This window comes from Phocoena sinus, chromosome 6 (genome assembly GCF_008692025.1).
Source record: "Phocoena sinus isolate mPhoSin1 chromosome 6, mPhoSin1.pri, whole genome shotgun sequence".
In the NCBI taxonomy this organism is placed as follows: domain Eukaryota; kingdom Metazoa; phylum Chordata; class Mammalia; order Artiodactyla; family Phocoenidae; genus Phocoena; species Phocoena sinus.
In genome coordinates, this window is record NC_045768.1 from 5,615,176 (window position 1) to 5,633,729 (window position 18,554).

The window sequence follows — 18,554 nt, forward strand, 5'->3', positions numbered from 1 at the left end:
AGCCGCTCCGCGGCACGTGGGATCTTCCCGGACCAGGGCACGAACCCGCGTCCCCTGCATCGGGAGGCGGACCCTCAACCACTGCGCCACCAGGGAAGCCCTTTAACTCACCCATTCTTATCCTGATCATCACCCTAATCTTTCTCTTTGAATTTGGCTTTTTATTCCTATTAATGCTTTAATCATTTCCTACACATCTTCATTCTTCTCTGTAGTTTAGCTTAAAATTGAGCAATCAAATCAGAACTCTTACTAACCCACACTTCTTCAACTAATAATTCATTCACAAGCATTGTGGAGCCCCTGTGTACCACTGTCCCGGGTGCTGGGATAAAATTGAGCGGGGGACACAAACGGATTCATCCTCGTCCTCCCAGAGCAGACATGGGACGGACAGGCAATAAGTAAAATGAGTAAAATCCAAAGTATTGGTCTCAATGCTGGAAATAAAATTTCTGGACCCCATAACCTTTCACAATCAGTCCAACCCATTCTCTAAAGGGCTGCTTTATGACGCCTCTCTAGAGCTTAAACCTACGGATTCATAGTTGCTAATGAGCTTTAATGAAGTCACTTTAATCTATGAAGGGCTTTCATTTGTAAATGGGGGTCATGTCAAACTTTACAAGGTTATCACAAGGATCAAATGGGATCCTGTTTCCCACAGAGATTGAGACTATGCTTCCTAAAGTCTGGGTAGAAGCCAACGGCGCTAGTTTTAGGCGAACCCCAAGCCCAGACTGTAATATTTCCTCCCACAGATGCACGGTATAACACTGCAGAACGATACGCTAAAGGACTTAAGCTAGAATCCCGAGCCCAGCAAATGCCTGACAGTCAGGAGTAAATAAATGTTGCCAAATTTGAATAAATCCCTTTAAGCGCACATATTCTATTAAAAGTGATTCAGTTCAGTCTAATTTTGTCCTCATGTTTATAAAGCAAAGCAACCCACAAGTTGCTACGGGGATTCAGTACCCGTGTAAAAACTTCAGCTTTTTTTTTTTAAAAAAAAAACACCTACTGGAATTACACTTAACAAGGGCACCCTCTAGTGGGCCACAGAAAGTGGATAACCACCAAAAGGTGCTTTCAGACCTTTATATATTTCCACTTAGTAGGTAATCACTATTCAGAATATACTGAATGAACAGCAGGGGCAGGCAGCTTGGGAGACCAAGTGAGAAAGATAAACTTTCAACGAACCTCCACATGTCCTGGTCAAAACCAACCCAAACCAGGGATGCAGGCTCCCATCCTTCCCCATTGCCTTCTCTTAAGGGGCACACAACCTGGAATGTGTTTCAGAAACAACAAGGGAGCAAATCCAAAGTTGCAACATAGCCTATACAGTATTCAGTTGTCTGCAAACTCCTCAAAACAGGTGATACACTTGGGATAGGAAAAAAAAAAAAGAGATAAAATTTGTCTGAATAATGTTATAAAGAAAAGACATACAATTTAACAAGAAAGAGCTGAGCTATATTTCAAAACTGTCAAATGCTCCACCTTACTCCTGAAACTGTCCTAGGTTTAAATTTTACTAGGTGACTCGAGTAGTCAGGCCTCTGTCAGAAGAATTCCTATCTCCCAAGCCTTCCTTCAACTGTACTCAGTTCCCAAGTATTACACAGTACACAAGAACAGAAACAGTGATGCCACATGTATAAATATAAAACAATAGTTCACCAAATAGCACTCTCATATACTGACTTTAAAAGAATGTTTCCCCAAAACCCAAATCAGGGCATCGTTTTTAGATAGTCATCCGAAAAACAATGCACAGACATTCTAGCCCTTCCCACTGAGAACTAAAACATCTTGTTTTTACCTTTTAACCCTGAATTATTGAAAAGTTAATGCGTTACTCCTTCAACTGTAGGAGGAAAAACACCTTTTCTTTTCCCATCTCCATTTTTCTTACTTTGTTTTCATGTTTATCAGAGCACCCAAAACATTCATTCTCTTTTATCAATAATTCAACTTCTTACAAATCATCCTTGAAGGCAGGACAGATTAAGGCAGCCTGGCGGGAATATACTCGCCATCTATCACTAGGAGGAACGTGCAATGGGAAATAAGATTCCAACCAAGCAAAAGGCTGCTTGGTTGCTTTATTCTTCCATTTGATTCTTGGGTTAACTTTACCAACCATATTCTTCACTGCTGTACTCCCACTGTAGAAGAGGTGGGAATGGAGGCCAAAACAGACAATCCGGGGGTCAGGGAGGCCATGTTTTTTATACAGGCAATTTCATGGGGCATTGTGCCTGGTGATGGTTGATGGTAAGTACAGGACAAAAGATTCCTTGTATTATTCCAGCATAGGAGTCCACTTGGCTGGAACACTGAGTGCTTTTAAGGCCTGAAACTACCCCAAAACTCTGTGGGCAACCCAAAGGGCCGGCAGTGCTGTTCACCTTCCCCCAGGCTTTGCCTTAAAACAGGAGAAAGCAGGTCTTCAGGGTGGAGGCAGCCCCTTGTAGGTAAAGTGATGAGCTCCCCAGGTCTTCACTGAGCTGCACATGGGGACCACCAAGCAAACCGTTCACTTTCAAGGACTGCTCCGATCAGGTACACACAGTCCTGTCCTTCAGGTGCCTCTCCTTATCCCTCCTGTTCTAAAAGCCTCTGGCGTGTTTCCATCACAATTTCCTCCATTATTTCTGGCTTTAAGATGTCTTTGATCTGAAAAGGAAAGGAAAAAAGGTACTTGTTCTAAGCACACCATCAAGCCAATCCAAATGCAGAAACCAAGCATGGTTAACATGAACCTTCTGTTTTCCTTTCGTGTATCAGAGGCTAAGTATTTGCAAGATATGATCTGCTAGAACCAGCTTAATAAATCAGCAAGGTTCTATGGGGTATAGCTGACAAGAACAAAGATGTTACTCTGGCAGTCACTAGAAAGACAGCTAAAACTTGGGATGGGCAAGATGAAGTCCAGGGGGTTGCTGTTGTAAATTAGCCTCACCTGGCACCTCCAAACGCCCACAAATCCTTACACTGACATTAGACATTGAGAATATTACTAGCATCTCGGTGAAAGCTCTCCAGACACTCAACAAGGCTGTCCACCAGATCAGTTCACACCGATGGACATGGTTAAGGTATGTGGGAGACCTGCTTGCTGTCTGAGGAAACATGGAGCAGATGACACTTAAGGCTGCTCACAGATCAACAAGGAAAAGGGAAGCCCCGGGGAGAGTACCTGATGTGGAAGGGATGCTTCATAGCAATACAGGATACTGGTATCATACAGCATCATTCTCTGAGTTGCCAGCGAGACGATGCAGTTCCGAAGCCGGGAGATCACCTCTCGATCAGCAAGGGAGACAGGCTACCAGGGAATGCCAAGGGGAAGGGGAGGGAAATAGAATCAGGACCAAAAGAAGCAAATGGTTACAGCAAATCCCGGGAATCACTTATAACTGAGGCAATATCACTCTGGGACTCCAAACCAATCCAATAGCTAGCTCCAAGAGAGATTAAAAAGGACGGCTTCTTCAGTGGCTCTTAGGCTATTACCCTGCAACTTTGCCACCTCTGCCGAGAAAGATCAAACCAGGCGCTGATTTCATCTCTTCAGAACAAGAGAGGGCGACACAATGTTTCGATGGAAATTCAAACCAACTCAAACTATAGCAATGCGGCAGATAGAGAGCGTCCCCACCTGCCACAGAAGCACAGCACCGACTAAGTGCCGCTCCATCCCAACAGTGACAATGGCGTTTACTCACCTCCAGGTTTGCAATGAAGCCCCCTGCATCCTCTTCTTTGTGCTCAGGTGTTGGGTAGATCCAGACGAAGCCGTTGTTGCCCAGAATCACTGAGGCACCGCATGGCAAGTCATGGAAGTGAGTCTTCTGCCGTTTCACCAGGGAGGGGGAGACCTGAACCAAAACGCCCTGACCTAGCTAAAAAAGTATATGGTAAATTAAGTCACTGTAGGATCATCAGTGAGGTAACTTAAAAGCAAAGTACAGGATGTGTCCTAGTTAGACTGGAATCAGGGTCCTTCCTGTTGATAACTGCTCCTACATGCACATACATAGTAAATACAGAGAACACTTCCGGATGCTTTAAGTTGTTTACATATCCCAACAGAAGGTAACTTTCCATCTCTTCTCTTCTCTACCATTTATTTTCCTTTGCAGTCGTCTTCACATTCTAATCCAGGGCTGGTGCCATAGCTGTTAAGAGAAGCTGGAGCCAGTGAGGACATGGGCTCGAGTCTCCTGTGGGTCAAGGAGCACTATTCTGTTCCACCTTGACCTCAACCACCCATCCTGCCCATGAGATACACCATTGGACAAGGTGACTGGCCTAGGGCTGGGTGCAAATCCATCCCTGGTCCCGGCAGGTCAGCTCAAGCCCCACATCCCGCTGAGGGGGCGTCTATTACAGGACCCGGGCCCACGAAGGTCCGCACGTGCAGTGCAGCTGTTGCCTCTCCTGCTTCAGGGACATGAGCATGATTGGCTGTAGCCACTCCACTGAGGGGAGAGGTTTTTGTTCCACCCAGAAAATGAGAACGTTCACCCAGAGAAAGGCAAGAGACTGATAAATCATAATTTGTTTTGGAAAGTATGCTATCATTAAAAAAGTAGATAGCCTCCATACATTACATTACATTAGAAAATGTCACCTTACATTAGAAAAGCGGTACAATTTTATTTAGAGGCTCAAGTGACAAGCCCATCTTTCCTAACAATAATATCCATTTTACTGACTGGACACGTGTCTAAGGGCTGAGGCCGTCCTACTTCATCAGTCCATGACCTCCCTTTGTTCTCAGCACAAATGCAATGCAAAGCTGCCATGCCCCTTGGGAGAGAGCAGAGACAGCAGGGCCGCAGGGCCCAGGGTCCAGGGTCATAGGGGCCCTTCTGCCAGAACAATCTCCTCCACAGGAAAAGGGTTAGAGTTGTCATCCTTTGTGATGCTACCGGCCCTGACCGTGTGAATCAGTGTGTAGGATGCCAGCCTGTTAAGGCCTGACTTCTGGGGGGCTTTAGGTCAGCATTCCAGAGAGCACTGGGGATTGGGAAATGGATGTGAAGTCTCAGTCAGCAAATGAGAAGAGCCAGAGCCCAACTTACTTTCCCGTATTTGAGACTCCTCGTGTGCAGAGAGACAGCTCCATCGGAGAACACTGCCTGGACCTCAGCCTGGCCGGGCGATGAAGGAACAAACACTTGCACGTCACCTGCGTCCCTGGCTCCCCATCCTTTCCTCTAATGGCCAAGAGTCCCGCCCAAAGTCACAGACGGACCCGGAGGTCACACTGCTGTGACCTAACCTCTCCCCCTTGGCTGTCATGAATACTCTGACATGAACACCACCTTTTCTACTCCCTCAGATAAAAGTTAACATCGCGGGTGGGCTTAATGGCGGGCTCTGGGAGGGCTCACACCAAGGAGTACTTCCCAGGACTTCTGCTGCCAGTGTCCTTGTCCTCACGGTGAGGCACAGCCACCCCCCGCCTCTGCACGAGACCCTCCAACACTAGCAGATCGAGATAGCCTCATCCACCAGAGGGCAGACAGCAGAAGCAAGAAGAACTACAATCCTGCAGCCTGTGGAACAAAAACCACATTCACAGAAAGACAGACAAGATGAAAAGGCAGAGGGCTATGTACCAGATGAAGGAACACGATAAAACCCCAGAAAAACAACTAAATGAAGTGGAGATGGGCAACCTTCCAGAAAAAGAATTCAGAATAATGATAGTGAAGAGGATCCAGGACCTTGGAAAAAGAATGGAGGCGAAGAAGATGTAAGAAATGTTTAACAAAGACTTAGAAGAATTAAAGAACAAACAGAGGGCTTCCCTGGTGGCGCAGTGGTTGAGAATCTGCCTGCTAATGCAGGGGACATGGGTTCGAGCCCTGGTCTGGAAGGATCCCACATGGCGTGGAGCAACTAGGCCCGTGAGCCACAACTACTGAGCCTGTGCATCTGGAGCCTGTGCTCCGCAACAAGAGAGGCCGCAATAGTGAGAGGCCCGCACACCACGATCAAGAGTGGCCCCCGCTTGCCACAACTAGAGAAAGCCCTCGCACAGAAACGAAGACCCAACACAGCAAAAATAAATAAATAAAATTAATAAACTTCTACCCACAACATCTTCTTAAAAAAAAAAAAATCATGTGGGTACTGCCCACCATTTTAAAAAAAAGAACAAACAGAGATGAACTATACAATAACTGAAAAGAAAAATACACTAGAAGGAATCAATAGCAGAATAACTGAGGCAGAAGAACGGATAAGTGACCTGGAAGATAGAGTGGTGGAATTCACTGCTGTGGAACAGAATAAAGAAAAAAGAATGAAAAGAAATGAAGACAGCCTAAGAGACCTCTGGGACAACATTAAACGCAACAACGTTTGCATTATAGGGGTCCCAGAAGGAGAAGAGAGAGAGAAAGGACCCAAGAAAATATTTGAGGAGATTATAGTCGAAAACTTCCCTACCATGGCAAAGGAAATAGCCACCCAAGTCCAGGAAGCGCAGAGAGTCCCAGGCAGGATAAACCCAAGGAGAAACATGCCAAGACATACAGTAATCAAATTGGCAAAAATTAAAGACAAAGAAAAATTCTTGAAAGCAACAAGGGAAAAACAACAAATAACATACAAGGGAACTCCCATAAGCTTAACAGCTGATTTCTCAGCAGAAATTCTACAAGCCAGAGGGAATGGCATGACATAGTTAAAGGGAAGTGGTGAAAGGGAAGAACCTACAACCAAGATTACTCTACCCAGCAAGGATCTCACTCAGATTCGATGGAGAAATCAAAGCTAAGAGAATTCAGCACCACCAAACCAGCTCTACAACAAATGCTAAAGGAACTTCTCTAAGTGGGAAACACAAGAGAAGAAAAGGACCTACAAAAACAAACCCAAAACAATTAAGAAAATGGTCATAGGAACATACATATCGATAATTACCTTAAACGTGAATGGATTAAATGCTCCAACCAAAAGACACAGACTTGCTGAATGGATACAAAAACGAGACCCATATATATGCTGTCTACAAGAGACCCACTTCAGACCTAGGCACACATACAGACTGAAAGTGAGGGGATGGAAAAAGACATTCCATGCAACTGGAAATCAAAAGAAACCTGGAGTAGCAATACTCATATCAGATAAAATAGACTTTAAAATAAAGAATGTTACAAGAGGCAAGGAAGGACACTACATAATGATCAAGGGATCAATCCAAGAAGAAGATATAACAATTGTAAATATTTATGCACCCAACATAAGAGCACCTCAATACATAAGGCAACTGCTAACAGCTATAAAAGAGGAAATTGACAGTAGTACAATAATACTGGGGGACTTTAACACCTCACTTACACCAATGGACAGATCATCCAGACAGAAAATTAATAAGGAAACATAAGATTTAAATGACATAATAGACCAGATAGATTTAATTGATATTTATAGGACATTCCATCCAAAAACAGCAGATTACACTTTCTTCTCAAGTGAGCACGGAACATTCTCCAGGATAGATCACATCTTGGGTCACAAATCAAGCCTCAGTATATTTAAGAAAACTGAAATCGTATCAAGCATCTTTTCTGACCACAACGCTATGAGATTAGAAATCAATTACAGGGAAAAAAATGTAAAAAACACAAACACATGGAGGCTAAACAATACGTTACTAAATAACCAAGAGATCACTGAAGAAATCAAAAAAATACCTAGAGACAAATGACAATGAAAACACGACAATCCTAAACATATGGGATGCAGCAAAAGCAGTTCTAAGAGGGAAGTTTATAGCAATACAATCCTACCTCAAGAAACAAGCAAAATCTCAAATAAACAATCTAACCTTACACCTAAATGATCTAGAGAAAGAAGAACAAACAAAACCCAAAGTTAGCAGAAGGAAAGAAATCATAAAGATCAGAGCAGAAATAAATGAAATAGAAACAAAGAAAACAATAGCAAAGATCAATAAAACTAAAAGCTGGTTCTTTGAGAAGATAAACAAAATTGGTAAACCATTAGCCAGACTCATCAAGAAAAAGTGGGAGAGGACTCAAATCAATAAAATTAGTAATGAAAAAGGAGAAGTTACAACAGACAACGCAGAAATACAAGGCATCCTAAGAGACTACTACAAGCAACTCTGTGCCAATAAAATGGACATCCTGGAAGAAATGGACAAATTCTTAGAATGGTATAGCCTTCCAAGACTGAACCAGGAAGGAATAGAAAATATGAACAGATCAATCACAAGTAATGAAATTGAAACTGTGATTAAAAATCTTTCAACAAACAAAAGTCCAGGACCAGATGGCTTCACAGGTGAATCCTATCAAACATTTACAAAAGAGCTTATACCCATCCTTCTCAAACTCTTCCAAAAATTGCAGAGGAAGGAACACGCCCAAACTCATTTTATGAGGCCACCATCACCCTGATAGCAAAACCAGACAAAGATACTACAAAAAAAGAAAATTACAGACCAATATCACTCATGAATATAGATGCAAAAATCCTCAACAAAATACTAGCAAACAGAATCCAACAACACATTAAAAGGATTATACACCACGATCAAGTGGGATTTATCCCAGGGATGCAAGGATTCTTCAATATACACGAACCAATCAATGTGATACACCATACTAACAAATTGAAGAAAAACCATATGACCATCTCAATAGATGCAGAAAAAGCTTTTGACAAAATTCAACACCCATTTATGATTAAAAACTCTCCAGAAAGTGGGCATAGAGGGAACCTACCACAACATAATAAAGGCCATATACAACAAACCCACAGCAAACATCATTCTCAATGGTGAAAAACTGAAAGCATTTCCTCTAAGATCAGGAACGAGACAAGGATGTCCACTCTCACCACTATTATTCAACATAATTTTGGAAGTCCCAGCCACGATGATCAGAGAAGAAAAAGAAATTAAAGGAATACAAATTGGAAAAGAAGAAGTAAAACTGTCACTGTTTGCAGATGACATGACACTATACATAGAGAATCCTAAAGATGCCACCAGAAAACTACTAGAGCTAATCAATGAATTTGGTAAAGTTGCAGGATACAAAATTAATGCACAGAAATCTCTTGCATTCCTATACACTAATGATGAAAAATCTGCGAGAGAAATTAAGGAAACACTCTCATTTACCACTGCAACAAAAAGAATAAAATACCTAGGAATAAACCTACCTAGCGAGACAAAAGATCTGTATGCAGAAAAGTATAAGACACTGATAAAAGAGATTAAAGATATACAAACAGATAGAGAGATATACCATGTTCTTGGACTGGAAGAATCAATATTGTGAAAATGACTATACTACCCAAAGCAATCTACAGATTCAATGCAATCCCTATCAAATTACCAATGGCTTTTTTTTACACAACTAGCACAAAAAGTCTTAAAATTTGTATGGAGACACAAAAGACCCCGAATAGCCAAAGTTGTCTTGAGGGAAAAAAAACAGAGCTGGAGGAATCAGACTCCCTGACTTCAGACTATACTACAAAGCTACAGTAATCAAGACAGTATGGTACTGGCACAAAAACAGAAATATAGATCAATGGAACAGGATAGAAAGCCCAGAGATAAACCCACGCACCTATGGTCAACTAATTTATGACAAAGGAGGCAAGGATATACAATGGAGAAAAGACAGTCTCTTCAATAAGTGGTGCTGGGAAAACTGGACAGCTACATGTAAAAGAATGAAATTAGAACACTCTCTAACACCATACACAAAATTAAACTCAAAATGGATTAAGACCTAAATGTAAGACCGGACGCTATAAAACTCTTAAGAGGAAAACATAGGAAGAACACTCTTTGACATAATCACAGCAAGATCTTTTTTGATCCACCTCCTAGACTAATGGAAATAAAAACAAAAATAAACAAATGGGACCTAATGAAACTTAAAAGCTTTTGCACAGTAAAGGAAACTACAAACAAGACGAAAAGACAACTCTCAGAAATGGGAGAAAATATTTGCAAATGAATCAATGGACAAAGGATTAATCTGCAAAATATATAAACAGCTCATGCAGCCCAGTATTAAAAAAACAAACAACCCAATCCAAAAGTGGGCAGAAGACCTAAATAGACATTTCTCCAAAGAAGACATAGAGATGGCAAAGAAGCACATGAAAAGCTGCTCAACATCACTAATTATTAGAGAAATGCAAATCAAAACTACAATGAGGTATCACCTCACACCAGTTAGAATGGGTATCATCAGAAAATCTACAAACAACAAATGCTGGAGAGGGTGTGCAGAAAAGGCAGCCCTCTTGCACTGTTGGTGGGAAGGTAAATTGATACAGCCAATATGGAGAACAGTATGGAGGTTCCTTAAAAAACTAAAAATAGAATTACCATATGACTCAGCAATCCCATTACTGGGCATATACCCAGAGAAAAACATAATTCAAAAAGACAAGTGGGGACTTCCGTGGTAGCGCAGTGGTTGGCAGTCCGCCTGCCGATGCGGGGGACACGGGTTCGAGCCCTGGTCCGGGAGGATCCCACGTGCCGGGGAGCAGCTGGGCCTGTGCACCACAACTACTGAGCCTGCAGTCTGGAGCCCACGAGCCACAACTACTGAGCCCGTGGGTCACAACAAGAGAAGCCACCGCAATGAGAAGCCCGCGCACCGCGACGGGGAGTGGCCCCCGCTCGCCGCAACTAGAGAAAGCCTGCACGCGACAACGAAGACCCAGCGCAGCCAAAAATAAATAAAATTTAAAAAAAAAAAAAAAAAAAAAAAAAAGACAAGTGCACCCCAATGTTCACTGCAGCACTATTTACAATAGCCAGGACATGGAAGCAACCTAAATGCCCACTGACAGATGAATGGATAAAGAAGATGTGGTACATCTATACAACGGAACATTACTCAGCTATAAAAAGGAACGAAATTGGGTCATCTGTAGAGACGTGGATGGATCTAGAGACTGTCATACAGAGTGAAGTAAGTCAGAAAGAGAAAAACAAATATATTAACGCATATATGTAGAACCTAGAAAAATGGTACAGATGAACCGGTTTGCAGGGCAGAAATTGAGACACAGATGTAGAGAACAAACGTATGGACACCAAGGGGGGAAAGTGGCGGGGTGGTGGGGGTGGTGGTGTGATGAATTGGGCGATTGGGATTGACATGTATACACTGATGTGTATAAAATGGATGACTAATAAGAACCTGCTGTATAAAAAGATAAATAAAATTCAAATAAATAAACAAAAATATAGATCAGTGGCTTTCAAACTTTTCTTTATACAACCCACAGCAAGAAGCATATTTTACTCAGAGTACATGTATGTGTGTTTGTGTAAGCAACTGAAACAAAAGTTTTACCAAACCATATCTTTCTTATAGTTTCATTAAAAAAAAAAAAAAATGTTAACGTCTCTAAGAAAATTTGAGCTAGCTTAAAGCATGGGCCACCGTAAGTGACAAGACCCAAAGACATGACTGAGCAGCAGCAGGTCTGAACAAGAGCTGGAGGGTCAGCTGGGTTAAGGAGACAGAGAAAGGCTGTAGCAGAGCCCTTCACACTCAGTCAAGGACTCAGATCCCTGCCAGGATTCCATGTTTCTCGTGTGGGAGACCTACAGTTTAAGCCCCAGTTGCCAGCTCCGCAGCAAACATAAAGATGCTGGAATGCAAGGTACAGGATACACTGATAAGGTCCCCTTCCTGCAAGAAACCTCTCATCGCCAGCTCATCCTCTGCAGATCTTCTCCTCTGAAATACACAAAGAGATGGCCACGTTACGGAAGTCAGATCCTAAAGGAAGACCTCTCTCCATCCGTCTCTTCTCTTTCACTTCCTCCCGAGACCTCTGAAGGCAGCCACAATGTTCACATACCAGGGTAGGTAACCTGTACCACTGAAGGAAGACAAAGTGACAACCACTAATTTCCGTCTTACAGACCTTCCCACGGCTCCTCTCGTCCTTCCTCTGAATGATATTCAAACTCCTTACGTGATATTCAAAACTCTCCCAATCTAGACCAGGGCTTTTCCGTGCTTACCTTCTGTGGCGGCCCTCCACGCTCCAGGAGAACCAGACTGCCTCCAGCTTGACTGTATCTTCGCTCACACATTTCCCTCTATCTCAGATTCCCTGAACTCATCATTAAAATTCTACCCATCCTTCAAGGATCAACTCCAACACTCATCTTTCCTATGAGCTTCTCTCCGGGAGCTTAATCACTCCTTTTGTACAATCACATGCTTGTTTATTCTTGGACTGCCGGGTATTCAGACCAGTTATCTCATATCCCCTGCTAGTCTAAGCTCTTTCAGGAACTCAGTCGTGCCTCCTGGATCTTGGCATTCTCCAGAGAGCCTAGCACAGTGAGCCTCTCTATAGATAGATGCTGGCCTGAAGGTAAAGCGGAACCACTGCATTTTATAAAAGGAGGCAGCTTAGGTCCTGTGGTTGTCTGGAATAATCAAATGCCACTCAATTCACGGAAAGCTAATCTAAACACAACTTTTCAAGGAACACTTTCACTGAGCAAAGCTGATACACCCAGAGAAGGAAAATTATTAGCACCAAGCATCTGAGAGCTTCTCTCAACTCTCTTTTGGGATCGCTCCCCATGGACATTCCAGATCCTACCATATACCGGTTGCTGCCTAAGTTGGGAGGCCTGGGCCAAGTGAAAAGCCTGTGTGTACATCAAGGCAGCAAACTTCACAGCAGACAAACAGGAGTAAAGGTGGCAACCTCAGGGTAAAGCAAAGTTCTCTGGTGGAGCAAAGGACCCCAGAGCTCTCGCCAGCAAACTATACAGTCCCAGCCGCAGACCCTTACCAGCTCTCCTCCGGGAAGGTTCATGGATGAGAGAAGCAAGACTGAATCCAGCCTGGAGTTGGTCTCCACCTTCCACCTCTTCTGTTGAACCTACAAACAAAGAAACCCCACACCTGGACACATACGCCAGGGGCCAGAGCTCACACTGTAAATGACCAATAATTCCAAATGTAACGAACTGTTTACATCAAAGGTCACAGGAGAGCCAAACACAACGAATGCCTAGTTCGCATAAGTGCGTATAGAATGACTACGCCATTCATCAGATCACCAGCCTGCTTTTACCTTGTGAAAACCAATCAGGTAGACTTTACCTCTGTGATTCTCCCCACTACAATGTCTCCCACTTCACCATTATACCTGAAAGATGAAACAGAAGGCCCTCCATCAGTGAAAAGACTTCATTACAAGACCAAGTTACCGTGTGAGATTTCAGTTAAACAGGGGCGAAGGCCTTGACGAGGCGCCACATTTAGTAAATTCACATAGTTGTGCTCTTTGGACTTATTCTCAGGAACCGATAACATCAAACGTCCTGTATGTATAAAGTCTCCATTGACTAACTATTCTTAAACCAGTTACTGCAAATAGTTCATCAAGCCTGAAACCCCTATTTTGTTAATTACATGAAAATGAGGGACTTCCCTGCGGTCCAGTGGTTAAGACTCTGCCTTCCGATGCAGGAGGTGCGGGTTCAATCCCTGGTCGGGGAACTAAGACCCCACGTGCCGTGGGGTGTGGCCAAAAACTTAAAACAATAAATAAAAAGAAAATGGTAAGCATGGAATCTTTTCTGGTGGGCTCTGGAACACAGATGGGTTCTGCGTCAGCCAGAGGAGGAGAAAGGAAAATGAGACAGGACGCCGCCCAAACCACCCTGCTCACTGTACCCCCACCCACTGGCTGCCTATCTCAGGCCCCTCTGCTAGTTCCTCATCCCAATTCTAATGATGACGTGTCCCGTGCCGAAGGCGCAGTCCCTGGACCTCTTCTCTTTTCAGCCCATACTCACTTGGTGACCTCATCCAGCCTAATGGCTTTAAATACCAGTGATGAGTATACCACTCCCCTCAATTCCAGAGTCTAGTCAACTGCTGGCTACCCAGCACCTCCATTTACGTGACTAATAGGAATTTGCAAAAGTAACACACCTACAACAAAGCTTTCCAGCAGCCCCCTTCACTCCCCCATAGCAAACTGATACTCTCCCAGTTGTCACGAGCTCAGGAAATGGCAACTCCACCCCTCCAGTTGCTCAAGCCACAATCCTTGGAGGAACGCTTGATCTCTCTCAATCTCTCGCTCTCTGTCTCTCTCTCTCTCATGCTCCAGGACAAGTCCAGCAGCAGATCCTACTACCTCTACCTTTACAATATAGGCAGAAAATAAAAGGCATCCAAATTGGAAAGAAAGAATATCTCTTCTCACAGACATGATCTTATATATACAAAATGCCAAAGAATATAAAGTCCAACAAATTTTCATGATTAAAAAAACACTCAGAACACAAAACATACTCAAAACAGTACATTAATCTGTCTCCCTAGCCCTGTCCCTATCCCCCCACCTCCCCGACCACCCACAGCAGCCAGAGTGATTTTATTAAAACAGAAGTCAGATCATGTCCCTCCTCTGCTCCACCTCCTCCAGTGGCTTCCTAGATTACACAAAGTGGAAGTCGAAAACGTTTACTGTGGCTACAAGGCAGACAGACTGCCCACCTCACCTCTCTGCCTGCATCTGCTCCTACCTCACTGGCTTACGTTCTGGGGCTAACCTTCATTGAGCCCTTCTAGGTAGGAGGCTCTGCGTAAGTACTTTACATGCACTGTTTCAATGAATTCCAATGAAAATCCTACAAGGTAAGTCATGCTAGGTCTCATTTTGCAGAGGAGGGAACCAAAGTTTGGAAAGGTCAGGAAACATAGGGAAACTTCTGAAGCCCGCGCTTACCTGTAGTCATCTATACCCTTCCTATAGCCATGTTCCCAAAATCCCAGACCTACAGAATGATACAGCAGGCCGGGATGGGGATGGAGGGTATGTCGTGGCAGAAAAGACCTGGCTGTGCAACTCGGATGCCACAAGAGAATACACACCTTTTGTTCTCACCTGGTTTTCAAAGCTTTCACGCAGACCAACTTGTTTACTCTCTCCACAGAGCCAGCCACAGATGCAATGAGCTTCTCTTCCCCCATATAGGTCCCATGGCCCCTGTTGCAACAGGAAGATACAAAGAATACCAGGGTAACACTTGAGGTGACCGCTCGCATCAAGACCAATGTGTTCCTCAAACCTAACAGACTCCTCCTGCCTTAAGGGCAGGCTTTTGCCCTGGTTGCCATCTCTTCCTAAAACACTCCTTCTTTAGACAGCTACATGGACATCTCCCTCATTCTGCTCAAGTCTATTCAAATGTCACTGTCTCCACCAGCCCTTCCTCGACTATCCCATTTATAACCGTCACCTACCCTGCTGCCGCCACCACTACCATATCCCAACTACGCTCCACTCACCCAGCTTGGCTTTTAATTTTTTCTATTGCATTTATCGCCAAACATTCTGAATAACGTATTTGGTTGTTATGCTTACTGTTATCTGTCTCTCCCAAAAAGAAAACAAACTTCACCAGGACACTGATTTCCACTTTGTTCACTGTTGTACCCCAAGCACACATATACTGAATGCGTGAATAAAGGACTGAATAAAGGACTGACTCTTAAGACTTCCTGGGATCCAAACTAAGAGGTTAAAGGGCAACTGTATAAATGCTGTACCTCTCCTGTATGTACAAGTGTACCCCCTCCCCCCAAAAAAGTCTGAGATAACCACTAGTATTTCTCTATGATGGTGACAGAACGGTGAGTTTTGCTTCTTTTCGTAATCATTACCCAATTTAATCCTCACAACCTTATCGAATAGTTAATGTTATTATCACTAGTTTACAGATGAGGAAACTGACCTCGGAGAGACAGTACAGCCAATACTATTGTGATGGCAGCAGGACTCGAACTCCAGCTGTCCAACTCAAGAGCCTGCCCTCTTAACGACCACATACGGTACTGCCCTCAGTTTCAAAGGCGGGTATTTGAGTACATATAACAATGTATTTGTACGCCCTAAGCCCAAACAATGACTCGTTCCAAAACCGTAACCCCTGGCTAGGAGACGACGCTGAGGGATAAGAGGGCCAAGTCAAAAACGCCCACCGTCTCCCCGCCGAAAACTGTTAAGAGGCCCCGGCTCCTAACCCACCCCAGTTTTCCAAGTCCTCAACGAGGAAGGCTCAGGATCTGGGCCTCAGGCAGAGGACCCACGAGTCGCGGCCACCAGAGATCAAGAGAGGAAGGTTTCGGGAGACTGGGGCAAACGCAGACAAGGACACACAAGATGCAGGGAGTAAGAAGTCCGAAGCCTAGAAACCTAGGCGACTGAGATGCTCAGCAGATGTGTCCCGGGTACCACGGGAACTTAGATGCAAGAGAGCACGGGCCCGGGTTTCACGTGGAGAGCAATGTAGCCGCCCCTTGTGGCCCAGAGTCCCCCACGTCCCCACGTACCGCATGAAGCCTGTGTCCGTGGTGATCGTGTCCCCCGGCACTACCAGGTGTTTTTTCGTCTCACGGCCCAGGCTCTCGCTAAGAGGCTTGCGAGCGACGGGAAGCCTCATCTCCATCGCCATCTTGACGCTAATAACCTGCGCAGGCGCAGCCCGACTCGGAGTCGCAATATCCGCCTCCGCAATTCCCGTCCTTCGCTCTTAGGGGCGGGGCAGGGCGGGGCCTCAGAGGAGCGGCCAATGGGAACTCACGGTCTGGCTGCCATATTGACTATTGTCAACCATTAGGTTAACATGAAAGGAAGGAAGGAGTCGAGTTGCCATTTTTATTATTGGCTCACCAAAACTCTCTTGTACTCGTCATCCCAGTTGTTTTACAGGGTTAGAGATAATTGAGAAATGGGCCTCAGAGTTTCCTTCCAACTCTAAGCTGCTAAAATCTAATTTTGGGAGGAGTTCCCTGGTGGCACAGTGGTTAAGAATCCACCTGCCTAATGCAGGGGGACGCAGGTTTGAGCCCTCGTTCTGGAAGATCCCACATGCCACAGAGCAACTAAGCCCATGTGTCACAACCACTGAGCCCGTGTGTTGCAATTACTGAAGCCCGTGAACCTAGAGCCTGTGCTCTGCAAAAAGAGAAGCCCCCGCAAGGAGAAGCCCACGCACAACAATGAAGCTTGTTGCAATTAGAGAAACCCCACGGGCAACAATGAAGAACCAACAAGGCCACAAATAAATTAATTAATTTTTAAGAAGTCCTTATCTTAAAAAAAAAAAATCTAAATTTTTGGGTATGAGATTGCCCAGAGGATCAGGAGGTAGGATATACAGAAAATACCATTTGGACAGAGAGAAGAGCCCCTTTTCATACTGTTACTAGTGGCCCCTGTGTTCTACATACTGCTGCCTCGTGGGCGCTGGTTCAGCACCAACCATCACCTACACCCCCAAACAACACTCCATGTGCTGTTTCCATTCTTTCTTAAGTGAGCTAATTTCCCTAGTATTTCTTTTGAAAGAACAAGGAACCATCTGAGACATTCAAACCTTGCCAGAAGGGTGTATTTGGCAGGGAGGACAAATGCACACATAATACGAAGATCTTTGCTTGTATTTACTCATATGGTGAATTGAGCCAGGAGCTATTCTAAGGGTTCCGTGATGAACAGATAGATGGATGTGTGGCTTTATCTCTGGGCCAGGAGCATTTCCCTCGTTTCTCTCCCTGCTTCCCACTACCCTCTCCCTCACCTTTCCCCTGCATGGTTTATAGCATCCACAACAGACTGAGTTTCAACCTCAGGGAACTGGAGATGATAATTCTTCATGCACAGAGACTCTAAAGAGGATTCAATGAAGTAACTTGTGTCGGCACCACACATTGAGCCCAGTAAATCAGGTCTGCTGCCTCCTGAAGGTCCAACAGACCAATAGATTGATAAATCTCCAAAAGGACAGCATTTCTTTCACCTAAGCACGACTCACAAACTACACTTGTCAAGAAAGCCAACCCTGTGAGACAGTCAATGATATAAATTCTAATGCCCCACAGGTCATGGGTAAGTTGGACCTAGGCCAGACACTTGCCCTCCTCCTTGCCTGGAGGAAGGGCTAGAGCCAAGAAAGCATGAGAAGGGTCCATATGTGGAGTCTGGCCTCAGCCAGAAGAGGCGGTGCTGTCCTTTTGAACCAGCATAGCTCAGTCCGCTAGGCAGCTAGGCCTGGGAGTGCCCCTAGACCAAGGCTGGGGTATAGTTCTTGACATCATTCAGTTTCAAGGAGGGATGGACATAACGTTAACCCCTCCCATTCTCACAGCACTTACATTTAGGGAGCTTGTCACAACGTTGGGATTATGGATCTGTCTTAGTGTAGTGGCGGATTCAGTGTCTGGTGAGCGCTCACTTCCTGGTTCAGATAGCTGTCTTCTCCCTGTGTCCCCACATGGTGGGCGGGGCTGGGGACTCTCTGGGGTCTCTTTTATAAGACACTAATCCAATTCATGGAGGCTCCACCCTCATGACCTAATCACCTCCCAAAGGTCCCACCTTCTACTACCATCAACTTGGGGTTAGGATTCAGTATATGAACTTGGCAGGGGGACATAAACATTCAGTCCATTGTAGGTACCTTC

General features: G+C 44.5%; 1 protein-coding gene across 1 annotated transcript; it reads right to left on the reverse strand.

Moving 5' to 3' along the window:
- Positions 1-1,001: 1,001 nt before the first annotated feature.
- On the reverse strand, positions 1,002-16,568 carry EXOSC2 (exosome component 2). Its single transcript, XM_032635876.1, has 9 exons — positions 16,422-16,568; positions 14,974-15,075; positions 13,176-13,221; positions 12,862-12,951; positions 11,718-11,783; positions 5,103-5,171; positions 3,741-3,917; positions 3,212-3,340; positions 1,002-2,688 (listed from the first exon to the last, which is right to left on the reverse strand). The coding sequence occupies exons 1-9, from the start codon at positions 16,541-16,543 to the stop codon at positions 2,608-2,610; spliced, it is 882 nt and encodes a 293-aa protein (XP_032491767.1). The 5' UTR covers positions 16,544-16,568; the 3' UTR covers positions 1,002-2,607.
- Positions 16,569-18,554: the final 1,986 nt, after the last annotated feature.